Raw genomic sequence first — 12,592 nt, 5'->3', positions numbered from 1 at the left:
AGTCCTGCATTTAAAACCTTACTTCAGTAAAAGTATGTATCTGGATGAGAGCGTCAGCTGAAATTGTAATGCCCATCCTACAGCAGAGAGTGACTTTGTGCTGCATGAAAACATCTTCTATCCAGCTGAGATACTGTATGTTTTCTTAAAATAACCCTGAGTCTGCGTTTTTTTTTTTTTTTAAAGTTTGGGATTGCCATTGAAAAGAAAAGTTGTCGGTTTGTTTTCTCTTGAGAGCAGCCAGGAAAACAAATAATAATAATAATAATAATAATAATAATAAAACACATTCACATAAAGCACTGATCAAGACACGCCGTCTTTATTTTGTAGTGGGAATACAAATTCAAAACACAACCATCCATGGAGCATTCACATTCACACAACTTTTTTCTTGTGTGCTTTTTTTTTTTTTTTGTACAAGCGCGTCTCAGAAGAGAAACAGCAAAAGCCTGAACAATCAATGCAGTTAAAGGCGACTTAAGAAAACATATCTGGAAAATAAAACAAATGCAATACCCTTTTTTTTTCCAACACAGAACACATTTCTGTCATTCGCAGAAAGAAAGGCAAAGCAGTAATAAACAGTGACTAAGGAACATAAAAAAGTGCGCTTAAATTAAAGAACTTCTTGCTAAAAGCTCAGTAAGGAAGATCGTTTCCTTTCTGGTGGATTTCTACTTTCTTAAATCCTAACATTATTTCCACTTCTTCATATATCACCACTTTTAAACAATCAACCTTCGTTCTGCGTTGTACGATCAGCTGCTGGATTGAGCATCATGTTGCACCAGCTTTAAGTAAGTCTGAACGTAGCGGAGGAATCAATATAAGTTAGTGAAAACTGGTTGTACTGAACAAGTTAGTTATAACAGTAGAAGTAAACAGAACAGTTCCACATTTTAGAAAATAGGCTTATTCGCTTTCTTGCCGAGAGTTAGCTGAGAAGATGGACACGTCTCACGGGCGTCTGCAAGTTAAATATGAAGCTACCGTTAGCAGCCGGCTAACTTAGCTTAGCATAAAGACTGGAAACGGGGAGACAGCTAGCCTGGCTCTGTCAAGAAAACAAACCTATTTAAGATTTGAAAATAGAAGAGGTTTAGCATCAATTCAGTGGAGGAAGAAGTATTCAAATAATTTACTTCAGTAAAAGTATTAATATCTGTATAGAAATACTCTGTTTCAAGGAAAAGTTCTGCGTTCAAAATCTGTGAAAGTACAATATAAGCAAAAGATAAAGTACTCATAATGTGGATACTCCCAGTGTACTATGATATTCTTGGATACTATTATACCATTTGATCAGTCATGAATGTATTGATGTGTAAGCTGTACTTTAATGTTGTCGTTGGTCAAGATGGAGCTCATTTTAACCACTTTGAATACTTTTGGTAGTTTCATATGTAAGAATGGATCCTTTTTTTTAATAAACTTGTATATTTTGTGCGTAAAATGTTCAATTGAAACGTTACTATAGTTCTTAAACAAATGTCATGAAGTTGAAAGTACTAAGTATGATTAAACGGAAGTATACAAATTAGTAGTTAGTTACTTTCCACCACTGATGGAGTAAATAAAGCAGGTTTAACAGCAGTTAGTGTCGACACTAGACTTACAATCAAACTTCAGCTGGTGCAACTGATCTTTAAACTGTAACTCAACAACAAGCTCAAAGGAGTTTGTTGCACTTCAAACACAACCAGCGCCATCTTCAGGTGAAGTAAGAAAACGTTTATGTCAGCCGGCGTTAAGTTGCTTTTCATTTTTAAGGTCTCTGAAATCAACTTTGGTACGATGAATACAAAGACGAAAACATTCCTCAATGACTACATTCAATCTAGGGTCAGGAAAAGAAAATGTTAAAATCTGCAGGTTTGGTGTAAATGCATCGTCCCGTAAAGGTAGGTGTGTGTGTGTGTGTGTGTGTGTGTCTGTCTGTCTGTCTGTCTGTCTGTCTGAGGCTTTCCTTTCATTTGAGCACAACTGTAATATTCTCGTCAATAAATCCGATGAAATCACAAAAAAAACTTTATTTTTAGATACTAATTTATTTCGACCCGTCGCTGAAAATAGTCCAACAAAAGCTCTATTTCCTCTTATTAGAGACGTTTGCTAAAAACGCACTGAACGTTTTCTTAAATGAAACTTTGTATTTGTTTCCTGTTTTTTGAGAATTGCATATTTTTTGTGTGTGTTTTGCTCTTTTCATGGGATTTCATGACGATACCAAACGATACCTTTTAAACGTTGCTCCGTGACTCTTCCGACGTCACACTCGTGTTTGACAAACTTTCATGCAAAGACGTTCTCGTTAACGCAGGAACGCCTTCTTTCACACCTATAAAACTCACTGTCCTCTGTAAACGCATCCGGACCCCAAAACAACGCGTCCCACCGTCATCGACTCCTATTAATTCAGATGTGAAATAGATCAGTACATCTACACCAGGGTCCACACACACACACACACACACACACACACACACACACACACACACACACACACACACACACACACACACACAGCTCACTGACGGAAACCAGCTTCAGCTAAACATTTAGAAGATGGTGCTTCACCTCAGAGCCATCCTCCTCCTCCTCTAGGTTTGTTCTGATGAATTCATTTGTTGCGGTTGGCTGAACGCCCACTCATGGAGGCGCCACCAACACTGAATTTAAAACAAAAAAGCTTCGAGACGCTATGATGGCGAGACAGGGGAAGAAAAAAAAAAAAAAAGGTAAAACGTTTGATAAATGTTTGGTTCTTAAAAAGACGAGCGTGTGAACTTAAGGTGTGTCCGGGTCGGTTTGGTCTGAGACAGCGTGAGGTTTCGCTGTGAGAACAGCAGCCGGGCGGGCCGACGGTGTTTCTCCACCGCTTTAATCTAGTTCCGTCCCGTCCGGGTCGTCCTCAGACCCACGAGGACCCGGCTGCAGGCGCGGCGCCAGAACACGCTTCCATCAGCAGGTTAACGTGCGTAACGAGGGCTCACGGGAGCGTGTCGTCACAGCATCCGCTCATCCAACTTATTCAACTTATGGAGACGTTTGAGCCTTTTCAGTAGTCGCTATGCAGAAAGGCTCCTTTCAGGATAAATATGTATTATTGGATTATAATATAAATGAATGCATTATCGTGTCCATCGCTTTGATTGTGCAGCTAGTAAAAGGTGGAGCTCATTTGAATTGCTTTATATACTGCTGGGTAGTTTAATCTATAATAATACTTCATAATGTGTTGAGTTAGATTTTAATAATCGGGGAACTGCAACGTAAACGGAGCTGTCAAATAAATAGAGGAATAAAAAGTTCAATATTTACCTCTGAGATGTAAAATGAAAATACTTAAAAGTACCTCAAGATTGCACTGAAGTACAGGACTTGAGTAAATATACTTTCTACCACGGATTAAGACGCTGTTGTGGAGCTTTCTATCATATCGCATGGTTTTCATCAGCAGTTGTTCACGTGTTTCAATTTCCGTTCTCTCTCTGAGCGCTTCAAGGGCTTCAAAATGTAGATATTAAGTTCATTTTTGACTTTTCTTTTTTCAAACAGTCGACAAAACAAACTCCCCACCAGCTCCATAAAACTTCTCATCCAAACTGACCTCTTTGTTTATTATTTAAATTGCCTAAACGCCTATTTTTAAACCTGTCATAAGTGATTTTTTTGGCCTCTTAACACAACGTTGGCATATCTTTAAAAAGGCTTGTATGGCAAATGTGTTGGGAAACAGTTGCTTATCTTCACATCTAGCAGTTACAGACCATCATCATCATCAAGAGTGAAAGTCCCATATTCTCTTTTTATCTCAGGTTTTTATCTCCTCCACCTTCTGAGGAAATGTTCTCGCTCCTTCAGCTGCTCCATGTTCACCTGCTAGTCTCTGAGTGTGTTTGCTGGTGAGCAGGTCATGTTCAGAGGTTTTTATATAAAAGCTCTTTCTGTTGAAAACAGCTGGACCAAAACATTAAAGTTGCCAAAAAAAAAAAAAAAAGATCTGAAAGAAGCTATAAAAAAAAGCTCTGTAGAGCCGACGGACGGTAATTCTCAGGAACGCAGCCTCACGCGTTTCATCCATCGTTAAGAGAAACGTATCGATTTAAAGCCGGCTTCAAATTCCTACAATTGCTCATTTCACACGACAGAAAGCTCCAGAACATCTTCTCAAGTCCACTATTTTAGTTTAGTCGTGTTGTATTGCGTCGTTTTCATCGTATAAAAGGAGCGCCGTCATTCTGCATTGGCCGGCGCTCCTCCACCTCCTCAGCTCAAACACTGATTCAAGAGAGCCTCCATTTCTGACGAGTAGTGCAAATCATCTTCCGACGGCCCGAGGTGCTCTACTCCACAAACATTCGGTGCGCCTTTTTATTTCTCGACAAGGCTGCTTCTTTTATTTACACAAACAGGAGGTTTTACAGGGAAGGGTGAAAATAAAGGCACAGAGATTTTGGACTCTCTCTCCCCTCCCCCCCATCCCTCCCTCTGACTCTCGAGCAGCAGCTTTGAGAACTTTCTAGAAGGCTCCGTCGACTGCGATCACCATCAGTACTCTCTTTACAGCGCAGGACACGACTGCTGGCCCTGTGAGCTTCAGCCTTGATGTGTCAATTCAGAGGATATCAACCCCCCCCTCCCTCTTCCTCTTCCTCTCCCCTGGGGACCTCTCACAGTCGCACTTCTCCACTCAGTATAAAAGCAGTGGGTCGAAACAAAAAAGCAGCAGCAGCAGCAGCAGCAATAAAACGTCACCTCCTCGTCTTCTTCTATCTGAATTTAAAAACAACCCCCCCCCCCCCGATCCATTTACAGCCTGGTGGATCATACAAAGTCACAACAAACATTTTAGACGCGTTACAAACAAACGGCTACACAAGCAGCGAGGGGAGCGGCGCTTCTGTCTCCTCACACGTCTCCAGTGGTGTGAATTTGGAGCGCTGCCAGAGACACGGGGGGGGGGGGGTGTCGTCCACGAGGAGAGTGAATAATACTTATATATATCAATAATATCAATAATATTCCCAACTGTTGAAACAGAGATCTCTGGCTCCTGTTTCACCTTTTTTTTGATGTTGCTTCTAAAAAAAGAAAATGTCCAAAAATATTTCCCCGCAGATTAAATGTTGTTCACACCAGATAGAATCAGACCCACGTTTTGATTTCTGTAGGACAATAGAAGTAAAAAAAAAAAAAAAAAAACGCCCAAATTCGGCCCAGAACCAACGGGTGTCACCATCTGGACCGAGCCGGTAGCCGCGGACGACGACTCTCTCCCTAACTGGGTCGCTGTATTTAACACCAGCACTGACTGCCTCCATTAGCAACTCTGATTAATCAGACGAGGAAACGATCCATCGCACTTCATCGATATCAAGCGCAGTCTGGAGGACACGACCGCTTTAACGGGCATCGCCTCAGTGCTGACACACACACACACACACACACACACACACACACACACACACACACACACACACACACACACACACACACACACACACACACACACACACACACACCACGACGAAGACAGACAACACCTCGACACCACACACACACATTTCTTTTGAAATCTGGGAGATTTCAAAAGAAAATCTTCAAAAACGCACCAAAGAAATTCAAAGTGTTTCACAAAAGGAGTCGTGTGTCTTCTCAGCAGGGTCGGCCACATCTACCACGAAAAGAGACGAAAGAAAAGCGCTGCTGCAGTGCATTCTGGGGATTTGAGTCAATATTTACAGCCCGTGGAATGATAACGTATCAGTTTTGTTTTGTCTTTTTGTTTGCGCCCCTCCTCCGCTGCCACGTTTATTTCCTCTATAAATGCATCAATACTCCCACTCGTCCGTCTTCATGTCCAGGTAGTTGAGAATGTTCTGGGCAAACTTCACCGCCTGCTTCCGCGCCATCTTGGTGGTCTCGTCGCCCTGCGGGTCCACGGCGTCCAGCGTCAGCAGCTGTTTGGTCAGCAGCTCCTCCAGCAGAATGTAGCTCTTGTCGACCCGCTTGCCGTCGAAGCCCAGCGCCTGGGCCTGGAGGTCCGAGAGGCTCCCCAGGACCAGCCACACGGCCCGGTGCGACGGGTGCTCGCTGGGGCCCGGCTGGCGGCGAGCCAGGGCCTCGCGGAGGTCCAGGAAGGTGATGATGGCCTGGACCTCCACCACGGCGCGGCGGCGGGCCTCCCGGATGCACGGGTTCTTGGCCGTGTCCACTTGGTCCAGGTGGGTGAGGAGGCTCTGCAGCTCGGCTTTGGGCCCGAAGCTCAGATCGCCCATCACGCAGTGCCGCAGGACGCCCTCTCGCAGGTGGGAGACGTGAGCTCGCACCGCCTCGATCTCACGGATGGAGTTGTTCTGCCCCAAGTCGTACCTGAAGAAACAAACACTGAATCACTACTGGAGCAACACAAGGTTACACACACACACACACACACACACACACACACACACACACACACACACACACACACACACACACACACACACACACACACACACACACACACACACACACACACACACACACACACACACACACACAGTAGTCCGTCTGAAAGGCCGGTCGACTGACCGCGGTGTTCCCCTTTAAGAGCTACTTCTGTTGTTTGGCTTTTCGATATTTAAATGAGCTGGACTTTGTTGCAGTTACATGTTTTTGCACCAGGAGGCAAAAGGTCTCCTGACATGGAGGAGGCGAAGCAGCTCCGTCACACCGGCCAGAAAAAAAACACTCAATTTATCCCGCCAAAATAAAAGCATCAGTACAAATCAATGGTATGCTCAGGAGTCAGTTGGGACCTTATATTACTCATAATATAGGCATTATTTTATATATATATATATATAGTTTATATATATATATAATAAAATGTATTTAGATGTTCATTTTCTGTGCCCACTGGATCAAACAACCTTTAAACCATAATTAAATCTGAAAACTAGGCAGCACAAAGAGGACCGTGTGATCAGAGTGGTGCTTCTACATAACAGAGGACTCGGTAGGCGTGTTATTGCTGCCGGTGCTCCTCTGGGGATGAGAGTCTAATTCACTTGTGACTGTGCAGCACGATTCAAATCAAAATGCAACAACAATCCAGCGTCCAGCCTGCTGCTGCTGCTGCACAGTAACATCAGCGCAGTGTCTACGTCTTACTTTGAAGAACAGAAAATGTTCATGTGGCATGTTGTATATGTATAGTCTTCTGATCCAACACTTACATTAGAGCTGAAACGACTAGTCAATAGACAGAATATGAATGTAACGAACAGTGTGTGTGTGTGTGTGTGTGTGTGTGTGTATACATATACATATGCTCGGACAAAACAAGACATTTTAAGACTTTTTTTCTCCATTTCCTGACTTTTTAAAGACCAAAACTATTTGTTAAAAATGGAAAATAATCTGCAGATGAATCCCAAATGTTCACTGTGGTCCTGAGCTGCTCCTCTACATACCTGCGCGTGTCTTCTCCCTCCCCCTCCAGGTCCAGATGTTTCAGCAGCCCGTTTATCTCCTCCACAACCTGCTTCCTGTAATTTCTGATCGCCGCGTTCCCGGAAACATCCAGAGCGTCCAGCTCCACCTGCATCTCCGTCAGGATGCGCGACAGGTGGGCGCAGCTGTCCCTGCCGCTCAGACCCATCAGCAGAGCCACCAGCTGGCCGCGCGCCACGCTCACCTTCACCATCACCTGGTTGATGCGGTGCACGGCCTCGTGGGTGTCGCCCGGCAGCGGCAGCGACAGCGTCTGCTGCTGCGTTCGGCCCTCGATCACGTCCTGGACGGCGCACATGCGGGTCAGGGCCCGGTAGCGCGCCTTGCGGAGCGGCACCCTCCCCTCGGTCTTGACTTGGGTGAGCCTCAGCACGATCACCTGCAGGGCGTCCACCAGCTCGTCGTTTATTTCCGCCACCCCGCCGGACCGCTGGGGCGCCACCACGCGGTCGTCCACCAGCTGCCGCGCCTCGTTGCTCAGCTCCTCGATGGCCCCGCGGGACGGATGGGCGGCGTTCTCCTCCAGGTAGCGCAGGAGGCCCTCCACCTCCTGCGCCGCTCTCTTCCGCGCCCCCTGCAGCTCCGGCTTGCCCTCCGTGTCCACCTGGTCCACCACCAGCAGCAGCCGCGTCAGCTCGCGCTCCAGACGCTTGTAGTCGCGGTCGTGCTGCAGGCCGCTGAAGGTGCACACCTGGGGCCCCAGAGACGTCACCTCCTTGTGGACCTCGTACAGCCGCATCATGGCGGGGTGCTGCGGATGATACGGCTGCTGCTGCTGCTCCATTGGATGCTGCTGCTGCTGCGGGCCGCCATGGTCCATCCTCTTCCCACCATCAAAGGGCTTCCCAAACAGGCTGCAGGAAACAGGAAAGGAGGGTGTCAACCAGGGCATTGTGGGAATATTCATTTTATTAGGAATAGTTTCATGTAAACGTTGTTGTTTTTCTGGCCAGAAGGACTGGATTTACTGACAACACCGGTTGAATGAACTAATGTCTGGATCTCTGCCAGAGCAGCTGGCTCAAACACAAACCGTTTAAATCTCCAACAGCTCCAGAGGAAAATACGACACTGTGCTCACACGCTACTTAATATGTAAAGAACGCAGCATTTCAGTGTTGGAAACGAGAAGATTTCTGTAAATCTTTCTCCGCAGTCGTAACACACATGACCTTCTGATGTAACCACTGTGGCTGTGACGTTGCACCGGACACGGTCTCCTTTAAAAAAATAAAATAAAATCACGAGACGGAAAAATCAGCCGAGGATAAAGAGTCCTATCTCAGTTCTGTCGTTCTTAACATGTCAGAGAAAGCAGCCCGGGGGGCTAAAGAGTCATCAGACATGAAAATAATCCGTTTTACGTGTGCAGTCCTGACGCTCTGCTGTCACTTTGAAACTTCAGCTGCTGGTCTCCAGGAAGCGTTCACCGGCCTCCTCTCTCTGGAACTGTCACCGACAACTCGTGATGCATTGGTATGAAGATCAGCCGTCGCAGAGACGTGAATGAGGTTAACCTACATTCATTCGGTCTCTTCTGGAGGAACAGCCCCCCCCCCCCCCCCCCCCCCCCCGCACGACAACCCGCTCAGTGCTGCTGAGCGGTTCTAACGTGACGCCGGTCGCTCTGTGATCCGCATCAACGGGATCCGGCCTCCCGGTCAGCTTCTAACACAGAGGAGGAAATGAACTGACCAACACCCAAAATATCAACACGGTTCAGTTCAGCCTCCACAGGAAGTGGCTCACACACATATCTAAAGCTTTGCTGCTCTTCCGTTTTAAAGTTAATACATTAAAGCTCGACGTTTTATAGCCTCAATGAATGTATTGATCCAGAGAAGAACTGTCAGATTACCGTGAGGTCATCGTCTGTCGCTTCAGAGAGGGAGGCGTGTCAGAGGGACAGTAACTTTGCCTTTTGTTGTAGCAGATTTGCATTTGTTTGTAGTCTTTAAGTCTCGATCATTTTTCGTAGTTTTGTAGTTCTTTGGGTTTTTTTGTGATCGTCTGGTTATTTTTTGTCTCTTTTGTAGTTTCTTTGCATCTCTTTGTAGTTGTTTTGCGTCCGTTTCTTTGACGTCGATTTGCATCTCTGTAGTTTTGTGAATCTTTCTTTGCGTTGTCTCTCGTAGTAATTTACATCGTCAATCATTTTGGTTTTGTCAATTTTCATCTCTTTGCAGTTGCTTTGCATCTCTCTGTAGTCACTTAGCGTGTCTTTGTAGTCATTGTGTGTCTCGTAGTAGTTTTGCATCTTTGTGTTTCACGTCTTGTTGTAGTTGTGTCTAGTGTTGTCTATCTTCCTCTTTGTGTTGTGTGTCTTTTTGTAGTCCTTTTTGCATCCATGTATAGTATTTTTGAGTCTCTTTCTAGTCTTGTTGAATTCTTGAACCACAACATTACTGCTGCTGCTGTTTTGAAGAACTTAACACTGAAGATGAAGAAGAAGAGAGGCCGTCTGGTCCCAAAGCTTTGTACACAATACTACAGCGTACTACACAAAATATGACATGTCAGCTGCAATATGAAGGGAAAGATTAACAAACAGAGATTTGATTTGTTGGGAGAATAATATACAAAAATATACTTTGATCAGGAGCAACAAAACAACTCTGTGACTTTACGATGTTAAGAACGGTCACTTCACGCAGAGGCTCTGACCTCTCGGGGGCCCCGGGGCCCGATCAGTCATCCGCCCATGATCACAATGCAAACCTCCAGTCTACTGAAATGAAGAAGGAACCTCCGGCATTAAAAACAAACAGACAAAGAAAAGGAAAAGAGGAGTAAATTCATCCCCACATTTCACAAACGCCGACATCAGAGAGAACTCTCTCTATCTGCAGGGTGACCTGTAGCACAGCGGATTAAGACGAGGAACGTGTCGTGGGTTTAGCGACAGAACATGACTCGAGGGAGAAGGTCGCGTCGCGAGACGGGCCGTCGTTATCAGTCGAGGGGCCCTGAAAGCGTGACGGGGTCGTCGCATGTACGATGCTTTGTTATTCACAGCATCAATGACACTTATTGGAATAGACAGGATTATGTTATCAGCAATCCCTGGAGTACTTTTATGTAAGAGGGCTGGGCATTTCCAGAATAGTGGATGGACGCATGCCGGAGCCAGAGCTTACAAATCGGGAGTATTTAACAGGATAATCTCAGCAAAATCCACTCCAGTCTGGCAAACACCTCATCCCTTAATTTGATCCAAGAGAGACAAAAAAAAAAAGAAAAAAAGGGGGGAGGCTGCTTGTGATGAAGCTAAGAATAGGTTTGCTCGTAAGAATCGTCCCCTGTCGTGAGTCACAAAGCATGAAGGTGCTGGTGTGGGTTTAACGTGCAACGAGCCCCCCCAAAAAAACCGGACACGCACCTTCCTGCACGGCTGCATGATGCACCGGTTCCTGCACGGCTTTGCGCATTATGTCACCATACAAAATCCCATTTGGCACACAGCTGGTTTGTGCGAAGGTAAACGTATACATGTACACGGTGAGCACACCTTCCGGGTCTAACGACTGCACGAAACACCTCGAAGCATCTACCTGTCAGCGGCGTCCTCTCACACGCACATACAAGCAGGATTATATATATATATATATATATATATATATATATATATATATATATATATATATATATATATATATATATATATATATAGCTCACCTTTTCAAAACTCCGAACACATTCGCGCACATTTTTTATCGGATGTCTGTTTCCATCGGCCACAGCAGGGCGGGTTCGTGGAGCCTAGTGGCATCCAGATGGATCACCAAAACCAAGTCTCTCTCTCCTCTCCCCAAAAAAACAAACGCAAAAACGAGAGACAGAGAGACACAGAGAGATGTCGGTGATGCTCCGGTCAGCTTCAGCACCTAACCGACCGACCGTCTGACTGCTCTCCGCGTACAGCACTCTGTGAATGCCATTGTGTCCGTGTGTCGATGCGTTAAGCTAGTTCCACATGATCACCTGACTCAGCCCCACCTTTTAGCCCAATAACTACAGCTTTTTTTGCTTTTTTTTTTTTAGGTCTTAATACACAAACGGCGCTTCGCCCCTTTAATGGTTGTAACCCTTACCTGCATAGCCAGCGTACAGCCATCTGAAAGGTCGCGGAAAAGTGCGCACCTCGCCCCGATTAAAGCTATAAACATTAGCCTACCTAAGCTACCTTCTAGTAGTTACTTTCCGGGGCTCACGCGTAAGAACTAGCGCGGAGTTTATCTTCGCTCGGTTGGGGGAAGATAAAACCCGTTTCACCGCTGTTTGTTTCACTCGACGGTTACGAGCTGTTCACAGGTGAATAGTTGTTGTGTTATAAATCAATATCGACGGAGAACAAATGTCACGCAGGTGTCATGTTACAGCGGATTGACTTCACTATTTTTTTTAACGGAGGGCAAGTTTTGCTTGTCCAACACAGAGTGCGCTCCATTTTGATCGTGTGGTCGTGCCGTTGGATCGTAGCGGCAAGGGCGGGTATGACGCTCGCTTAGAATTCACCTAAAGAAATTTAAAATAGTAAAAAATGTTTGTTTTTTTTATTTATCGTTTTAATATTGTTTTGTTTTCTCGACATGTTAAAAAAAAAAAAAAAAAACTGTCATGTCATTCAAAACGTCACAATATCCAACTTCAATAATGAAAAGTGAGTAAAGGAAGTCGTGAGGCGGAAACAAGAGACAGCCCACCTTCAAAGTAAAAGCTTTTTCAATATTTCAAACGTGTTTGCTCCAGCAATCAATTTAAGCAGAGATAAGTTAAATAAATCAACAAATAATTCTAAATAATTAAAACAATATTTAACGTTAGATAAAGTCATATTTCTGCCACTTTCCACACAATTGAACATGAATAAACTGCTGCAAAACACTGAATTATGTTGTTTATAATGATTCATTATATCATCAATTAATTTATATACATAAAGGATTCTTAAACTGTTTGGGTGAATGTTACAGGCTGTAGTGTTGAGACTGTAAAAACGCTTGATTTTCCCAAATATTAAAATCAATCAATTCAAGTTTATTTACTGTTTTTTTTAACTATTCGTCATAAATAGTAATAGTAATAGAAT

The 12,592-nt window shown here is 44.6% G+C and overlaps 1 protein-coding gene across 3 annotated transcripts; it reads right to left on the bottom strand.

Moving 5' to 3' along the window:
• Nucleotides 1-300: 300 nt before the first annotated feature.
• On the bottom strand, nt 301-11,872 carry bag5 (BCL2 associated athanogene 5). Of its 3 annotated transcripts, none has more exons than XM_068717688.1 (3): nt 11,179-11,872; nt 7,464-8,357; nt 301-6,378 (listed from the first exon to the last, which is right to left on the bottom strand). In XM_068717688.1, the coding sequence occupies exons 1-3, from the start codon at nt 11,208-11,210 to the stop codon at nt 5,838-5,840; spliced, it is 1,467 nt and encodes a 488-aa protein (XP_068573789.1). In that variant the 5' UTR covers nt 11,211-11,872; the 3' UTR covers nt 301-5,837. The 3 variants fall into 3 exon arrangements, with proteins under 3 accessions (XP_068573789.1, XP_068573790.1, XP_068573788.1); XM_068717689.1 differs by having other exon boundaries at nt 11,595-11,872; XM_068717687.1 differs by lacking the exon at nt 11,179-11,872 and having other exon boundaries at nt 7,464-8,992.
• Nucleotides 11,873-12,592: the final 720 nt, after the last annotated feature.

Source organism: Cebidichthys violaceus, unplaced genomic scaffold (assembly GCF_023349555.1).
Source record: "Cebidichthys violaceus isolate CVI_PGR_0920_01 unplaced genomic scaffold, fCebVio1.0.p SCAF_22, whole genome shotgun sequence".
In the NCBI taxonomy this organism is placed as follows: Eukaryota; Metazoa; Chordata; class Actinopteri; order Perciformes; family Stichaeidae; genus Cebidichthys; species Cebidichthys violaceus.
This window is presented reverse-complemented; position numbering and strand designations above follow the sequence as displayed.

Coding starts and splice junctions, on each gene's coding strand:
- bag5 (XM_068717687.1), bottom strand. CDS start 8,410: ATGAATATTCCCACAATGCCCTGGTTGACACCCTCCTTTCCTGTTTCC. Junction 6,379..7,463: donor GAGGGAGAAGACACGCGCAG/GTATGTAGAGGA, acceptor TTGTTTCTTCAG/GTACGACTTGGGGCAGAACA.